Below are 19,284 nucleotides of genomic sequence, written 5' to 3' on the forward strand. Positions count from 1 at the left end.
CCGAGCCCCTACCTACTACTGCTACACCACACATGCACCCCCCCCCCCCCCGCGGAACCCCCCAACGAATCGGTAAATGCGGGAATGTGCGTGTACGTGTAGTGCAACCTGACGTATAGTTTGTTCCTGTGTAATGCTTGTTATGTGTAGTGCTGTCATCTGCCCCCAGTTTTTACTAACTATGAGTGAAGTGTTATGGTTGAATGATTTACCGTTGTAGGACTGTTGCTCTCTGTGGCGAGACTTTTTAACGGGGAGATCGGCTCGCATTTGCGCCTTGAAGTTGGGAACCACAGAAAACCAACTTCAGCCGACCACCACTGTGGGGTTCGAACCCGGATCCTCGCATCACGAGTCCGGCACTATAACCACTCGACCACCACAGCGGCATGGGGCAATTCTTGAACATTGTTCAGCGGTGGTCAAAAAATTGAATAGAATGCTCGGTTTCATTCTTAAAAAGCCTCCTCACGTTCTCCAAATGGGATCCTTCTATTTTTCTGCGGCTAGGTTCGTCCTCGACTGGAGTATGTTGTAAGGTTTCGGAGACCATACCTACAGAAGGATACAGACTTGGTTGAAGGGGGGTGCAGAGAAGAGCCACGCATGCTCTTGATGGCACGAAGAGAGACTTCACTTTTTGAATATGTTTACATAGGATGAACGCAGGTGTCGAGGAGATATGATCGAAGTGTTCAAAATTTTCAACGGGGTGGATAGGATGGACCATGAACTTTTAGTACACCGCCAATCGACTGCTTTTACAAGGGGACATGAGGGACAATGCGAGGCTATGGTGTCGCAGGGAATTTTTCTCTAATAGGGTTGTAAATAAATGGAATAGCTTACCCCCGAAAGTAGTAAATTGTAACACAATTGGCACGTTTAAAAATAAATACGATAAACATGTTGGGGTAAATCGAGAAGCTCTATCTATACTTATGAGACAATCTATGGGCAGTATATTTAAATTTTATCATAATTATTGGTTATTCTATTGCTCTTATCGGGTTGTTGAATTTTTGATATAGTTTACATATATATATTCGACTTTCACATTTTTTATGGGCATCTTTTTTTCATCCACCTGTTGGACATTTTGTCTGCTGTGGCCTTTGTCTTTGTATAAGCTATTGCGTTGGTTTCGTCACTTATCGTCGTTTCCCTGGCGATATTATCGCGATCCCTGGCCTGAAGGGAAGAGGGGCCTCACAAAAATGAGATACAGTTGCAATTTTCTAGAATTCACCAGGTAGGGCCTCAGAAAAACCACTTGGTCCGGAAGGCCCATGATGTTCTTAAGACGGCCCTGCTGGTTGCACCAGTCATTAAAGAATATACTCTCATGCGAATGGCTATTTTACCTCACGAGAGGCTCACGACGACATTAATATTTCTGCATGACCCTCACATACTAGAGAAAGGCCCAAGACTACTACTATTTTACCACACACCGACTCCGGTCATATCGCTATACAGCAGTTTACTACCGATCGAGTTGGGTAGGAAATCAAGGCGCCATCTATCGGTGATCGCCTCAGGATCGGTGGAGAAAATAACTTGATATATTTATGTTGTTCCTTAAGATCGAACTCACAGAACTGACAGTGCGCACCTGATGCGGCGGTGGACGAGAATCATACCACTGCGCCACTCGGGCACAGGCGCCCCCATGCGGGTATCTTTGATGGGGGTGGGGCCAAGCCAGACTCCGCCCGTCTATAGGTCATTTACAGCGTGGGAAAACAAAATAAAAATGATGGTAGTTGACCCGGATCCCTGTTAGCTCCACCCTTTTGGTTCTTCGGATTTCTGGCAACTGGCGGAAGCCACGAAGATCTCAAATATGAAACTATAACTCCTTCCAGAAACTGCCGGCTCATGTTGACTGAACTGACGCAGCGTCACATGCACTCCAGCCACAGTCTCGACCCGTGCAGTTCGAGATTGCGCAGTTATTCAAAATCGTTTTTTCATGAGGCCGCCTGGAAAGTCCGTCGAGTCTGACCAGTTTTCCACCACACTCGTTCCGGAAATACCGAAGGCCAGGACTGCAGTTTCAGGTAGGAGGTTTCTCCTCGTTATTTTCCGGAATGTGTATCAGGCCCTTTACAGTCAAGTTTTGTTGAGGCGAGACCAATGGTACCCCGATCATGCGAATAGGGGGGGGGGGGTAGATCTACGAATTTGGGTACCGAACTGGATGTGCCGAAAAGCTCTTATGTCGTATTTCATTACTTTAAATTTATTACATCTCGAATAATAGACGTTGGCAATAATAAGGCAACATGATTTTTATTATCTTATCACATCATTCGGAACAGGCTCTTAATTTGTACACGATATTGTCCACGGCAACGACTCCTTCACCAGCTGATTTTCTAGTGTGGGCATCCAAAGAAAGCTACGACAGAAAATAATATAGAGTTATTATATTACTATATGTATCATAAAATATATATATATATATATATACAGTCAAACCTCGTTAATGAGTCACTCTTGAGAGCGCAAAAATATGACTTATTAAGCGGAGTGACTCGTTAAACGGAGTAAGCCATAAATGTGCCGATTCCTGCCTGAAGACAATTGGGACTTCCAAAAAGTGACCCGGTAAGCGGAGTGACTTGTAAACCGGGTGACGCACTAACGAGGTTTGACTGTATATGATACATATACATAACACATTTTCATTAAATTACAATTTTTTATTGCGTGAAAGCAAACAATTTCTCATTTCAGACGTATTAGAAAAGATTAAATATGCCGGCAGCCCCCGATGACAAAATATATTTATTACAGTTAAATTAACTGCCTTTGGCCTGAGAGCAGAGATTGCATTAGTTCGCAAACCGTATATCAAAGGTGGATCCGGAAATTTCACCCCAGACGTTTCATCCCCGATGTTCCGTCCCGACATTTCACCTGCCCTGACCGTATGAGCAAAATTCATCAAATTAATCAATTATTTTGCAAATTATTGAGAAATTGATTTCTCGGATAAAAAAAAAATGCCAATGCATGGCCAAAATTTTTGTGTAGAATTAGAATATGATTTTCATAATCAAAAATAGATGGCGCTAAAACGAAACTTATTTATTTCAACGCTGGGATTAACCGATATTTACCTGCATCAAATTTCTCTATGATTGAGCAACAAATTTCATCACAATAATAAATTTAAACATAATAAAAAAAAAAGAGAGTTAAAAATATTCCTATGATATGCATCAATTCAGAAATTTATATTTTAAGTGAACGGCAGAGGGCGCTTGTGTGTGTGTAAAAACATTTCCTCTCTGGCACACGCAACAAAGCATTTCGCTCTTCCAATTTCTGGCCACATGTGGCCCTCGCAGTGATCTGATGTGGCCCGCGACCTCAAGCCTAATTTTGTAAAAATTAATTGAGGGGCGCATCACGAGATTACTTAATAAACCTTCCACATCACTTAAGTACGACGCATTCTCATATCACTTCAGTGAGCCGCAGCACATATATAGATCGCTGAAGTGACCTGGGGTGCTGTTAAAGATCATTCAAGTGACCCGAGCCATATTCTCCCTTCAAATTTAAGTAACCCACGGCTCATTTCCTGATCGCTTAAACAACCCTCAACGCGTTTACAGACCACTTAAGTGACCCGCAGCACAGTTTCACACCCCTTAAACAGCCCACAACGCATTTACAGATGACTTCTGACGGAAAATGGAGAAACCGCGAGACACCCAGGCTCTGTCGCAAGAAGCAACGTAAGCTCTTCGGCCCCCCCCCCCAGAAGGGGGACGGCGGCACATTTGTAGATCATTTAAGTGACCCGCTACACGTTTTCAAATCGATGAAGTAGCCCTCACTCTCCAAAAGGTTGAGCTCCCCTTGACCTACAATAATAACAATCAATAACACACAAATTCAAACCCTTCCATTATTTTAGTGGCAATCAATCCAGCCCCTTTAATTCGTACTAAGGAATGAAGATTGTAAGCATAAAAACTCTTTCGAAATGCTAAAGAATAAGGCCTCTAAAATTCACGAATAAACATAAAGCAGTATCGAAATAGGCATTTATGGCAGGAAAATTAAAAAAAAACAAACATTTTTACAAAAAAAAGTTTGAAAATATGCAAAAAAAAAGACATTTATGACATTATTCCTAGACTTTCGGGCTCTACTCACAACTGTAACATCATAATACCGTTAAGGCCACGCATAATACAAACACCAACTTTTCCCGAAATGCATCGTTGCATTAGAAATTATTCCGAGAAATATGTACGAGGTACATGTGTGGTCAAGTAGTAGTAATAATAGTACTTCCCAGCGAAATCTGGGTGAGAAAATTGGTTGCTTGCTGCGATATTCCATGTACTGACGTGCGCAAAAGCACACCACATACTTGCAGTCAACATTCATCAAAATCAGTTTTGTGCAGCACGATGTGAAGGTATCAATACGTCCGATCGGCCACTGTGGCACGGCAAAGTGCTCAAGACAGCTCTATCCGCAACTCTCCCAGACCACCTTGACCTCTCTGCTGATTAAGTTCCTGGGCCAGAGTCTTCTAAACTCGTTTGGCTCATCATCCTATCCCCGCAGAAATTTTTTATTCTTCCAGCGCAGCACACTTTGCTAAGCCAATCCACAGGATTCCATACTGTATTTCGCTTCTACCGCCCTTTCCCCCCAAGGGGGCGGTATTCCCCATTTTATAAACCACTGTCATGAGTTATCGAAGGCGACAAGTAGATGGTCAGGGCGCGCGCGTACTCGTATTGGTTCTTATAAAGATATCCTTTGATAGAGCGCGTGATGTAATGATGACGTAGTTTGCGCCAACATTTCAATGGTGTAAAACGTACATGCTCAACACCATGGTCTGGGAGCCAAATGTGGGCATCGGAATCATGCGATGTAAGTGATGATCTGAAACCTAACATTTAGAAATGAACCAAGCGGTACATTTAACAGATGATTTAAGTGGCCCGCCGCATAGTTCGTGAGCGCTTAAGTAACCCGCGGAACATTTACAGATCATTCGAGTGACATCACTTAAGTATATAGCCTCCGATATATTTAAAAAGATGAAGAATCAAATCAATTGAGTAAATTGCGATATAACTCTACCCGCGGCAAAGTGTCAGATCTCTGAAGCGGTCCACGATACATATCCACGTGACTCAAGTGATCCGCTTTACGTTCCAGGTCACTTAAGTGACGTCACATTTCAACATGACTCGAGTGGCCCGCGGCATATTCGTAGATCACTTGAATTACCGGCAAGACGATTCCAGAGCGTTTAAGCGGCCCGCGAAACATTCACATATTACTTAAGTGGCCCGCGACAACGTTTTCAAACCAATGACGTAGCCCGCACTCTCGTGGATTGGAAACCGTTGGTGTCAAATGTATCTTTTCTTAAGCCCTCATCGCTCTTTCATTTGATAGTCCCCATAATTACATCGAGGAGTTAACAACAGAAAAATAATCTCACCTTGATGTCTCCTTTGATATCAATGTCCAGGCTAATGTTTTGCCACTCGTCTTTCCTTTCGACGTGTTTCATGACGAGCACCGATGAGTTTATGTCGTGGACCATGATGTTCAGGGAAAGAGCACCCTTACCGCTGAAGTACACGTCGAACGAGAAGCACGCTTTCTTCCGTCCGAAAGCCCCGAAGAAAGGCGTCACGAGCCTAACCTTGCGGAATCCAGCGTCCTTTGCATCAATCATCATATAGTGACCTGTAAGAAGGAAACCATTACGCCCATTCGTGCAGCAAACGTGCCACATAATATTGTGATATACCTTCTGAAAATATTTCTCTAGGGTTGGAATTCAATTTTAACCACTGTCAACAAAAAAGTAGGGGGGGGGGGGGAAAGGTGAATGGAGAAAGTTCCGTATGCAGTGGTTCTCAAAGTGTGCGTCGCGGCTCCTATGGGTGTCACGTGGAGTTGGCATAGTAATTTGTGTGTGTGTTCTATGCTTTGAAGGGATTCTTTTCTATGCCAGGTGTTCTTCAACATTGTTTATACTCGAATAAAAACCCGACCGGTAAAAATACTCGTAGATAAACAATTTTGCTGACCGGTGGAAATGAGAGAAATAACGTGCGGACCAGCAAAAGATAAATAGGGGGAATAATTGCGAACTGGCAAGGAATAAATTTGTTGGCGAAATAATTTGAGGACAGGCGAAAAATGATTGAAATTAGAAAAAATAATTTGCGGACCGAAGTAAAACCAATAAATAGAAGGATAAATTTGTGGACTGACAAAATGAATAAATAGGAGGGATAAAATTTGCGGACCAGCATAAAACAAGTAGGATGAATAATTTGTGGACTGGTGTAAAACAAATAACTAGGACGAATAATTTACGGACTGACATAAAATGAATGAATAGGAGGAATAATTTGCGAACAGCAAAAAATAAACTGAAGGGATTATTTCCTGACCAGCAAAAGAAATAAATTTATTAGGAAATATTTTGTGGACCGGCAAAAAAATACATTTATAGAAGAAAAATAATTTGTGGGCCAGCATATGAAATGTGTAAATAGGGGGGGGGGATAATTTGCGGACTGGGGGTAAATGATGAGTAAATAGGAAAAACAATTCGCAGACTATTCGATTTTTTTTTTGTTTTTAAATCTGAAATTGTGTAGCGGCTACAAATATGCTAGGCGAAATTTCTCGTGGATTGGCACTGGTCGGCGGATCAGCGGTTGAATATCACTGTTATAGATTATTCTGGGGAGTAATAAATCATGGGTAATTCCAAGGGAGCCACAGATGAGAAAAGTTTGATAACCAATGTCCCCCCACCCCCATTAAAGTAACCCTAAGAGTGAAAGGGGGAAAATGTCCCTCCCCTAAAGTAACCCTAAGAGTGAAAGGTGGAAAATGTCCCTCCCCTAAAGTAACCCTAAGAGTGAAAGGGGAAAATGTTCCCCCCCCCCCACCTTCTACGCACACATATTAGAGAGGGAAAAGGGACGATATTTTTCCGTCCGTCGTTACCTACGAGTGGGAGGTAAAACATTTTTTTCCCTTGATACAACCCGTATATGAAATTTTCCTATCATTCCTCATCAAAAGTGAGCAGGGTTATCATATCTTGGCGATTTCTTCAGCTTCAGGTATTGCACGTATGCCTCGAATAAGTGAGTTGCCATACTGGTTTTCCCTGCAAAAACTGTTTGTCCTGCCGTGCAATTTAACCTTTCATTTTAGCGTGGAGTTCTTGGGGGTACACCCTATATAATACTATTTATTACGTACGGGCTATCATAAAGATCATTATTAGTTATGGTACTATACCAGTTTTGCCACCCAGCGTTCCTTCCACTCTCGTCCAATTTGCGTTGACGTTGCTCTGGCTCATACCGCAAGTATCAGTTTCAAAGTCACACTTGAAATCTGGCACCTCGGGTGGCGGCGGTCTCTTTTCTCCTAATTAATGCAAAGAAAGGCTTGATTATGATCATGGCAATAGATAGCCAAACCTCGAGGTAAAAATTGATCTATTCGTGGTCGACAATAGTTGCGGAAGCTAGACACCAAATAACCAATCAGATATTGAATAAATTCCATTTTTGAGGGGGATATCGAATAAAGTGAAAATAGAGAAATACCGAAGCATTCGTATAATCTGTTGAGTCTCCTGACGTCACTGTCACTGAGACCAGGTTTGTTGTTGATGAGTCCAATCACGGCTCCTTCTTCCCTGGGCCTCATGGTCATGGATTTCCTGTCCTTGGAGAAAGCATATTCGCCGTATAACATGATGGACTTGTAATCGAACTTTTCACCCAGCAAGTTGTTCTCCCATGGCTTCAGCTTCAGGAAGTTGTGTTCTGAGCCTGCGGAAGTGAAAGAAAAGCGTCGAAATCATATTGTCAGTAAAATTGCTGCTAATATTACTTTAACACTTCGTAAGCCATACTTGCTCAACCCGAGGACCAAATGTGGCTCTCGGAGTCTTCTGGTGTGGGTCCACGACCTCGGATCAAATTTTGCGCAAATGAACTAAATGGGCTACATAAACAGATCACTAAGTGATCTAGAAATGCACTCTGGGCCGCTTAGGTTCGCAGGACCTGTGCCGCGGGTCTCTGACGTGATCTGGGAATGTGCCGGGGGCCAATTGAGTGATAAGGAAATGTGTCATGTGCCCCTTGAGCGATGTTGAACTACTGCGCGGGCCACTTAAGTGCTCTATAATTGTGCCATGCATCACGTAATTGCTCTGAGACTGCGTTACACGTCACGTAATTGCTCTGAGACTGCGTTACACGTCACGCAATTGCTCTGAGACTGCGTTACACGTCACGTAATTGCTCTGGAACTGCACTACTGTCACGTGAATGATCTGGAAATGTGTCGAGCCAAACTTGAATGATCTGGAAATGTGTCGAGCCAAACTTGAGTGATGTGGAAATGTACCACGGAGTATTTAACTGATCTGCAGATGTGCCGCGGATCACAGAAGTGCTCTGGAACTATGTGCCGGACATAGGTGCAGGAACCTAGGGGCTGAGGTCATTTCAGCCCCCCCCCCCCCAATAATTTCTGAAAAAACAATGCAATGCACCTTCCTCCTCCTGCGTACGCGCTTGAGTCCCGTATATACGGGACGACCAACAACTCTCAGCCCCTCCAATGTTTCCTTCATGTCGGCGCCTCTGGTGCCGGACGTCACTGAAATGCTGTGTAAATGTGCCACGGGCCGTTTAAGTGCCCTGAAACTGTGGAACGGGTCACTGACGTTATCTGTAAATGTCCCACTTGGTTCATTTTTATGAAATTTTGTTTGAGGTAGCGGGCCACATCAAATGAGTCCGAGGCCGACATTTGGAGCGCACATGGGTTGAGCATATAGGACTTAAGTGATCTGCTGTGTAGTTGCACATCACTTAAGATTCCCGCGGCCACATTTACACATCGCTTGAGTAACGCGTGGAACAGTTTCAGAGCACTTAGGTGGCACATGGAGTATTTTTCGATCCTTTAAGTGATCCGCGGTACACATACAGTATAGATCGCTTATGTAACCTGTGGTGCTGTTTCAGATCATTTGAATGAGTGTCCGAGACATGTTTTCAAACCAATGAAAGGTACACTTTCTCTTAGAGGTTGAGCACCGTTATCGTAAATATTCCTCTGGTTAATTTCTTTAACTTTACGAGACAATCTCGATATATCTCGCGAAACGTAATCCGCTTTATTTTGGCAATCCCGAATTATCTCGTCTTCTTTAATCCCTTTCATTTCGGCATTGATGAGAGCAGACACGTTAGAAAAGTTTTCTTCTCCTAATAACAGGATTTTCCTTCCTCTCCCCCCCCCCCCCGTCCTGTCAATCAACTAGCACAACACCGTATGCTACTTCATTTTCTTGGAGGCAGGGTAGGTATGTAATGTAACTTAACCTACTTCACCAATTACCACCTATGGCCATATCGCTATATTGCAATTTACTGCCGTTAATGAGTTGGTTTGGAAATGAAGGCGCCATCTATCGGTGGTCAACTCACTCGTTAGAGAAAATATTTTACCTATATTCTTCCCCGGGTTTGAAACTGGGATCGTGACGACAACCTTCACGGCGGTAGATGAGCATCTTACAACTTCGCCACTCGGGTGGTGTAATAAACCTGGGGTACAAAAGAGATTGCCTTTCGTATCCACGTCAAATGAACATACGCCAGGACTCTGCCACCGGACTTATCCCGTTGCCGAGGTCTTTTCCAGCCTAGCTTCGTGGCAGAGTCTTGAAAAAAGAGTGTGTACCTAACAGTCTGAGTGCGTATTCAGTGTCGTCTCTGATTTTTCGGTGCCGCAGTCTATGTATAATCTCCACAGCATCCACGTGCTCCTCCTTGAGCTCCACATGCATCTCCACAAAAGCGTCAACAATTTAAAAAAAAAATCCCTCGTATGCTTTAATAAAAATATACTAGTCTTGACATTTACGGAAGATTCCTGCAAGGAAAATTCACCGGCAACAGTTCGTCACCAGTGAGTGGGTGACCAAGTGATTCAGCAAGTGAGTGAATGTGTAAACGAATGAGTTTAGTGAATGAGCTGGAGAAAAAACTAGTGAGTGTGCGATTCAGTGAGAGACCGTTTCAGTCATTAACTATACCGTATGAGTAACTGACCGCATGAGTGAGCGAGTGAGTGACAGACACCGTATGACTAACTCATTTGCTCATATGTTCACTCACTCGCTCATTCACCAACTCAATCGCTCGTTCGCCTATTCGTTTGTTCACGTACTCCTGGCTCCCTCATAACTTTCTCACTCACTCACGTGCTCAATCACTCGCCCATTTAGTCACCTGTCAACTCATTTGCTCAGGCACTCTTTCATCATTTGTTCCATCACTAACTCATTTTCCACACCCGAGTCTTGGCTATGAAAGAAGACAAACCTGGCTTGATGTTATCCCACAGAATTTCCAAGTAGTCGTCTCTATCAGAGCGGCTGTGTTCGTGCCAAAGTCCGAGAGCGTGACCGAACTCGTGGATGGCCGAGACCTTGTCGTGGCATCCATACGCTAGTGAGACTTCTTGTTCACCTCCCTTACGGCCCACGGCAGACCAGCAGCTGTAAAATGCCATTTCAAGACGTATGTAAGATATAATAAAAATGCATTTTTCTCAACACACAATCAATGACATCTATGCAACGTATGTTTTTCCTCATCTTTTGCTCTCATAAGCAGTAGAAATAAGTATTAAATTCAAGTTTATTAGTATATTTGAATATACACGTTGAAAAATTTCGTCTCCTTAGTCGATTAATATACATATTTTGCTTGGGTATTGCCAGTTATACAATATGCTATAACACAGTTTAGGGTAGTAACTATGAGACTAATACAGTCGAATCCCGTTTTAACGAATACCGTTATAGCGAAAATCTCGTTTTAACGAACACTTTTCTAATCCCTCATAGGGTAAGTTTACATAGGAACAATACAAAAACCTGAAATTCCTTTATAACGAAATTTCGTTATAACGAAGTGATTTCACCGGTCTCTTGAAGTTCGTTATAACAGGATTCGACTGTATTAACATGATTAGAAATTAATGAAACAAACAAGGCTATCATGGCCATCGCGTAAAGTAAAATTCAAACTTTTCGTGTTTTTTGGCCGTTGTGGCGGAAAGTTTTCGTCTCTTAACGTTTCGTTCGCACGGATGGCGAACATTTTCAAGAAATAAAATCTTTGAGCAAGATTTGACATTGGCTGAAGTTGTAGTTCCCAAGGGCTCTGGATAGTGCGGTGGTGCCAATTTCATCATCTTTGAAACGGGAAACCAAGCTGCGTTGATTTTCATCCTCTTTTCCTTTCTGTAGAGATGCACATTCGCGTTTCACAGACACAACTTGGATACAAAGTTTTTTAAAAGCTGGCTGATGCTGCGAAGATATATTTTTGAAAAAAGAGAAAATTCAACTGCCCCTGCGAGGAATTGAACCCGCGTCCTTTCACTTTCCGGATGAACGCACTAGACCAGAGGTTCTCAACCTTTTTTGAGTTGCGGAGCGCTTTTTGGCATATGAAATTTCTATGGCGGGGCCTATTTTTTACTTATTCAGCAAAATTACTGATTTATTTTTATTGTTCTAAAGTAATTCTAATGATTTTTTTTCAAAAATTACTGCTTTCATTTTTATTTTCCTCGAGCAGCCGTGGAGTCCCTGGGGAGCACACAAGGAGCCCAACTGCCCCGCGGAGCACCGGTTGAGAGCCGCTGCACTTTACTACAGAGGCAACGAACATCTCAATCTTTCCTTGGAGCTCGTGTGCATTGAACGGGACCGTACATGGACGTTCGGACACAATTCAGTCCAAAGCTCACAATTGCTGACGATGCCACCAGATGGCGACTTATCCTAGGATGACGTCACTCTCCGCTTTCCGTACAAAGGCTTTTAACAGCTGGCTGGATGCGAAGATACATTTTTAGAAAGAGAGAGAGAGAGAGAGAGAAAATTCAAGTGCCCCTGTGAAAGAACGTGGGTTCGATTCCCGTTTCTGAGACTTCGTCTTCATTTTAATTATTTTGATTTTCTATGTACAGTAATAATCTCTCCCCCTTTTCTGCCAGCGCTGTTAGACCTCACTCACCAGCCAGTACGGTGAGACCATGGCGCTACGTCGTGACGTCAACATAGCAGAGTTCACTTTTCCTGCCTAATTTATTTAATAATTAATAATACTAACAGGCTCGGAAGGACATGTTGAGTTAAACGCCTTAAAAATCATTTTTGCGAATTAAATCCTTTCCCAGACTTTGACACTCACGCACTTTGCGCACAAGCACATGCATATACGATCTAGTTTTCCCCTTCACACGAGTCCCCAGAGCGGGGGAGGGGGGGGGGCAATTCTGAAGCCGGCAAACAGCCCCAATCGGGCTGGGCACCGACATGAATTCTTCTTATACGGATACGGTTACGCAATTCTCGAAAACGTTCGCCTCCCGTGCGAACGAAACGTCGAAAGACAGAAACTATACGTCACGTCGGCCAAAAAACCCCGAAAACTTTAAAATTGAATTCTAATGTGTATTTGTCTTTGCCTTAGAATTAAATTTCAAATTTCTTACCCAGTAGATATAATGATGCGGATGTAATCAGGGGTCGCTGCGGTCTTCTTCTTGAACTTGATGCAAGTTTTATTGTGATATTCATCGATGGCTTCGAATATGAAATCGTTGTTGTCGCCTAGCAAAATTTAAATTACAGAATTAATACCACGCATATAAATAAACGGTTTCTATATCTATATTTCTTTTCCAATACGTGGAATTCTCACAAAAAATATATATTATTTTTATTGCAATAGATGCAATGCCGTATTTACCGGGGGTAAAGCTATAGCCCAAGGACGGTAAGTGCAGGAAGGCGGCAAATTTCAGAAATGAATGGTCGAGAAATTAGTAGACTGGGGGAAAGGATGCCGAAACCATAAATCCACCTCTGCCTAGAAAGGGGGGAGACCAGATCAGTGAGCGGCCAAACGAGTTCTCTAGACGTCTAGAGAGTTCACAAGCAAATGAGTGAACAAAAGATTGTGTAAGCTCGTCACTCTCTGAGCAAAATAGTAACCTACACCATATGCACATGAAAGCATATGAATGGCCAGAAGAGTGACCTAGAGAGTGAGGAATCAGGTCAGGGAACGATGAAAAGCATTATCTAGAGCGTGTGCAAGCATGTGAATGAATAAAAGAGTGATCAAGAGCATGTTAATGGCCGAAAAAGTGGCCTACAAAGCGAGGGACTAGGTCAGTGAGTGACGAAAAGCGTAACTTAGAGTGTACCTAACGTACTAGCATGCGAATGACCAAAAGAGAGACCCAGAGGACATGCAGGCATGCGAGCGAATGACCAAAACAGTGTGAAGGCATGCGAAAGATTAAAAGAGTGCACCAAAGCGTGTAGAAGCAAGCGAGTGACCCAAACAGTACGCAAGTATGTTAGTGACCGAAACAGTGCGCAAGTATGTAAGTGACCCAAACAGTTCGCAAGTATATTAGTGACCCAAACAGTGCGCAAGTATGTTAGTGACGAGTGACCCAAACAGTGCGCAAGTATGTTAGTGACGAGTGACGTAAACAGTGTGCAAGTATGTTAATGGTCAAAACAACGTGCAAGTACGAGAATGACCAAAAGAGTGACTTGGAGAGCGTATGAGTATGGGGTGACGAAGTATTTGTGTGAGCATGGGAGAGAGAAAAACAGTATGCAAGCATGCAAGCATGAGAATGACCAAAAGAGTGACCCGGATAGTGTCACAGAGTGTGTGAGCATGTAAATGACCTAGAGAGTGTGTGAGCATGGAAATGACCTAGAGAGTGTGTGAGCATGGAAATGACCTAGAGAGTGCGTGAACATGGGAGTGGCGAAGAAAAGAATACGCAAGAATGTGAGAGACCGAAACAATTAAAAGTGTGACTTAGAAACGCAGGTGTATTTACAGTAGCAGAAGCCAAGTGGATTATACCACAGAGCGGCGAATTCGACGAATGAGTGGTCGAGAAAATTAGACTAGAATGGTAGAATGGGGGGAAGAGCGGAAAAATTCGTTAAGCCCACAGGAGGTAAAACCATAAACCCGCCTCTGACTAGATTCGAGTATATCTGCAAATAATTTGATTAATTATTTGATGAATGAATACGACAAGGGTACTTACGGAATTTCCTTTCGATTTCATAGTAAACTATGCCTCCGGGCCACAGCTCCGCTGGATCAACGACTGCGTTTCTGTCCTAAGGAAAAGACCCAAACAAAACATGACAAACTTCCATTGAAGAATAGATAGAAATTCATGAGCAAAACAAAAGAAAAAAATGATCTATATTCTATTATGATTTTCGAAATATGTAGGAGGTGCTTCAAAAGCCAGTACTCACCAGTAAGGGATCGACGCCAGTTATGTCTCCTTCAAACAAATCTGCCAGTGAAAACACATAAAATGTATTAAATTTCTAAGTAGCTAGTACGGTACATTTCTTTTTTTCAAACCGAGCACAACTCAGGTCTATCGCCATGAACAATTTACTACCTAGTGAGTTGTGTCGGAAGTGTAAGTGTGTGTATCTAACAGTCCGAGTGCGTATCTAGTGTTGTGTTTTTTAGTGCCGCCATCTATATTTCAGAAGTGAAGTGTAATGATTGAATACTTGCACTATTTGTAGGCCTGTTACTCTCTCTGTGGCGAGACTTTATAACGGGGAGATCGGCTCGCATTCGCGCCGACCACCACTGTGGTGTCAACTACGGTACATCTGGAGAAAATGTGCAATTTTGTATGCAGACACTCCCTGACAAGAGGGAAACAGTATCTATTATTAGCATCGTCCATAAGTTGAATCAATCTCAAGTCAAAAACCACCAACATTTGGCGCCAGTTCGCTTATCTCATATCAATGACTGAGGGCAAAGATGTATACAGATCACAGGGGGCCTGTGCCCCCCCCCCCCAAGGCTATCAAAACTAAAACTATTTTCAAATATCTTTATAAAATAATTAAAATATCGAAAGCAAATAGCTTTATATGCTAACCCTAATCAATTTCTGTTGATTTAAAAGGGTTTTGTGAAGGTTGGTAACTCAAAATTCTCTGGAAGAAATTCGTCCAACCAGTGTACTGGCCTCCAAAGTTTGGAATGGGTAACTGTATTTGCGAAAGTCTCTATCGCCAATGATGAACTATTAAGAGGCCATACGGCTCAGTGCTAGTTCCTTTGTCGCCAAGTAAAATATAAATAGCCTCTGTCACCAATAATAAACTATGAAGAGGCCATACACAGCTCAGTGCGAATCCATTTGTTGCCAATGGCAAAATCTAAAGAGGGTAACTCTTTGCCTCTTTTGCCAATGGCGACTATAAAGGGGCCATTTAGCTCAGTGCGAATTCCTTTGTCACCAGTAGCAAAATATAAAAATGGCAAACCGTTGACTCTTTTGCCAATGGAGACTATAAAGAGGCCATTCAGCTCAGTGCGAATCCCTTTGTCGCCAACGGCAAAATATAAAACGCCTCTTTCGCCAACGGCGACTATAAAGGGGCCATTCAGCTCAGTGTGAGTACCTTTGTCACCAATGGCAACTCATTGTCTCTTTTGCCAATGGCGAGTATAAAGAGGGGGGGGGGGGCACAAAAATAGCAAAATATAAAGGGAGTAACTCTCTACCTCTTTTACCAATGATGAACAATAAAGGACTGGTCAATCGCCAAAAGTACTAAATCTTCAACTCGGGGACGTCGGAAGTGATTTGAACCTGTGGGTGCTAGTGTTGGACGTTGTATAGGATACTTTGATTTCTGAATCAATTCTGCGGATGCTCGGACCAGTGCCAAAAATTACCGGGGGTGCTTGAGCAACTGCAGCACCTCCGGTTCCTACGCCACTACTTCAGTTCGCAGCTCGAATGTTCGAAAGATAAATTATGGATTTAAAAAAAAAAAATTGTTTTCACATTTTATCGTCTTATGTATAATGAACAGTAAAGAGAAACAAAGCATACCTTCATTTTCCATTGGATTTCTGTTGGCTAGAACGATGAAAGAGAAATACTCATTTGAGTTATATGGTAGAGGAGAGGGAAATACAAATATAACGGTAATGAATATAAAAAAAAGCTTCTACGTATTATTATGCAAGACATTTTTTCTGTCTCTGGTCATTGATGTTATTCTCCAGAAAATTCGGCAACATTTCAGGAACCTGCATATAATTCTCCAAGAGATAGTTCGAAAAATTTCGCTTGGATTACAAGAAATCCGTTAAAAGAAGTGAAAAAAAATTAGAAAAATGTATAAACCGGTGATTCCCAACATTGGGCCCGCGACCCCACAAGAGGGAAATTTGATTTATGCGGGGGTGGGGGGCAGTTCGGGAATGATTCTTCTATTGAGAGAGAGAGAGGCTTGAATTTTTCTAAGAACTTCCATTTTTATGTTTGAATTTATACTTTAAAAAAAAATTAAATTTATTAAATTAAATTTTATTAAATTTTTTTTTGATCACTAGCTTTTATTTTTCCTGTTTCAGTGTATTCTTTGGAAGGGGTTCGACCAAGGGGTGTTTAACACTTTCCATTCCATGGACAGTTTGTACCAGTAAGAAGAAGTCCTCGGACCTCCCTGTGCCAATAAAATGAAGAAAAATGTAAGCCACACGGACCCCTTTACAAAACAATATTCCGTATGTAGCAATGAAACGATAATGAGCTAATTGTTATCTGAGGTCATAGACCCCCATGAAGTCCCTTCAAGGACCTCTGATTGAAAACCACTGCTTTAGGATAAGTAAATGACTTTTTTGGCTCCCAAATAAAGTCCAATCCCATTGAATTATTGGTTTAATCATGAAATTATTGCGAATTTTTCCTTCTGTGTCCCAATATTAAGTACTTTCCTCCCGGGGCGTGTAGATTGCGACAGTACGAATGCAGTGGAACCTCCCCCTCACGGGCACCTCTCGTTAATGGACACTTTTCTAATCCCCATTCCCGGGTAATAGGGATTTAATGTATTTCACTCTCCGGACATTCTAGATAGCGGAAAGTGACTCTAAGCTAACTCAATTTTATTTCCAAATTTATTAATTTTTGGTCATAAACTGAGAGTTTATCATATTGAACGGTAATTATGTATAATCCGAAGCTCGTGTTGGTAAATATGATAAATTGTCAATTAATTACTTGATTAACCGAACATAACTATAGTCCAGGATATGATTCCGAATGGAAATGTTGGTTTTGTTTGTTGATAAAAAACTGGTGAAGAAAGTCAACATTATAAGACGCTAATGCTATTATGAAGGTTTTCTCTTCTTCACATTATTTCAATTCAATTTTTGTGGCAAAATATGTGGAGCGCACGTATCATGTAAGGCTGAAAATAATTATATGGTCTAATGAAGAGAAGAGGTTATAAATTTTTCCACATTTGTCACACTTTCCAACTTTATTTGGGACTTATACATCGGTAAAAGTGATAAATGCAGTGAAATTTTATCAAACTCTCTTTATCGAGATGATTGGTGATTATGCATAATCACCGGTGTATTACTTTTGCAGGAACATATACATTTTTAATATATAGGAACCAATTTCGGCCGGAGCCAAACGTCGTATAAACGAGGTTTCACTGTTGCGGACACCGGCGGGACAGAAGAATTCATCCGTTCATCAGTGTGTGGGTGCATACTTTTTTTATTATACAAGTGGAAATTATATTCTTCGGCCGTAAAAAAAGGGGTGACCGCATCTGAGGGGGTGTCCGTTAAGATGGGGTTTTACTGTACATCTTACAAATACAAATACACCACAACAGCAAAATTCCCCAACGAAGTGGCTGTTCCTCCCCATTTAGAGGGCAAAAATGTTTTGGTTTTACGGGTTTCCGTTATAGAGAGGTTCTACTGTACGTTAAATTGTATAAGTTTAGAAAATTTGGCTCACCTAAAGAAAATCCAATCAGCTGTAGGATCAGGATCGGATACATTATAGGACCCATACCGATGATGCGATCGCCAAGCTTTCGGACCCACGACTACAGCTCGAGATGTTGTAGTCGATCTAAGACTAATGAAGTCGACTTCATTCTACGAGATAAAGCGTGAGAAAATCTCCATGCGTTTCTACCACTGAACGGAAGGTGAATTAAGATAAGAAAAAAAATTTGCACACAATAATATTAATAGTTGAAATATAATTTCTCTCTCTTATCTGTGAATAATTGAAAGGATATATCGTATAAACAGCTGCGATATCCCGATTCCGCAGAATCTTGAAAGCTTTTCTCCATCATAAGAAGATAAATAATTGATGGATGATAAATAAAGAACTAAAATAATGATGAATGATAATTCAAGAAATATTTAGATAAATGAATATGTGTTCCAAAACACATAATGAGACCGAACATAATGACCCTGATCGTGCCCTGATGCGTTCATAACGGTGGTAGACGACAAAAATCTGCCATTACGCCACTAGAACGTGAATATCTCAGCTAGTTGGTCGAACGGCCGCACTGAGGTGCGGAACCTTCCGTTGAGAATGTCCTTCCATCCACTGTAGGAGGACGAGGGTCTTTATGAACGTTTGTAGGTAATACAGGGTGATTATAATTAAAGTTCCCATAATCTGAGCAGTTTCTCTGAAAAACTACTTATCCGAAAGCAGCCAAATATTCAGGATATCTTAATGACACCATGGGAGAGGGATTCCACATTTTTTACTACCAGGTGGAGCTTTTTCATTGCATTTTACATCTTCCCATAGTCCATATAGCGTATACACCAAGTTTCAATGGAATACGTCTACCAGAACGGGCGCAAAAGAGGTCTGAGTAGTTTCAGTATACTTGACACTGCTCGTGCCAATGTAGCACCCGTTCTGGAGTATGTATTCCATTGAAAATTGGTATATAAAATATATGGCCAATAGGAAAAAGGAAAATTTTATAAAAAAAAAAAAGCACCCTTTTTCACCTGGATATTGTAAATTGAACTATTTTGTCTCTCACATGGTGCCATTAAAATATCATAAAAATTTGACTGCATTCGGATTAGTAGTTCTTCAGAAAAACCTGTCTGAGTAGGAGGACTTTGATTATAATCATTTAATTACGTCGTATATTTACGGCTCTAACCAAGTAGATCAAAAGCATCATTAGATGAGAAACCATTTCAGAGGTTCGCAGAGGTGTTGTCAACGGTCGTACGGAAATCTATTAAAATTTTT

General features: G+C 41.8%; 1 protein-coding gene across 1 annotated transcript; it reads right to left on the bottom strand.

The window, feature by feature from the left end:
• Nucleotides 1-2,276: 2,276 nt before the first annotated feature.
• Nucleotides 2,277-18,264, bottom strand: LOC149068630 (astacin-like metalloprotease toxin 1). Its single transcript, XM_089250955.1, has 10 exons — nt 17,998-18,264; nt 16,057-16,083; nt 14,438-14,478; nt 14,218-14,293; nt 12,628-12,745; nt 10,440-10,615; nt 7,638-7,865; nt 7,324-7,455; nt 5,492-5,742; nt 2,277-2,404 (listed from the first exon to the last, which is right to left on the bottom strand). Exons 1-10 carry the CDS (start codon nt 18,050-18,052, stop codon nt 2,312-2,314), a joined length of 1,197 nt encoding a protein of 398 aa, XP_089107081.1. The 5' UTR covers nt 18,053-18,264; the 3' UTR covers nt 2,277-2,311.
• Nucleotides 18,265-19,284: the final 1,020 nt, after the last annotated feature.

Source organism: Pholcus phalangioides, unplaced genomic scaffold (assembly GCF_987345545.1).
Source record: "Pholcus phalangioides strain wild (caught in Gottingen) unplaced genomic scaffold, Ppha-v1.0 ptg000024l_1, whole genome shotgun sequence".
In the NCBI taxonomy this organism is placed as follows: domain Eukaryota; kingdom Metazoa; phylum Arthropoda; class Arachnida; order Araneae; family Pholcidae; genus Pholcus; species Pholcus phalangioides.

What these genes read in the sequence shown, in the direction of transcription:
- LOC149068630 (XM_089250955.1), bottom strand. Translation starts at nt 18,052, where the DNA reads ATGGGTCCTATAATGTATCCGATCCTGATCCTACAGCTGATTGGATTT. An exon ending in AAATCCAATGGAAAATGAAG is followed by an intron (nt 14,479 to 16,056) that starts GTATGCTTTGTT and finishes TTTCACTGGCAG; the next exon opens with ATTTGTTTGAAGGAGACATA. An exon ending in CAGATTATACGAATGCTTCG is followed by an intron (nt 7,456 to 7,637) that starts GTATTTCTCTAT and finishes TGCATTAATTAG; the next exon opens with GAGAAAAGAGACCGCCGCCA.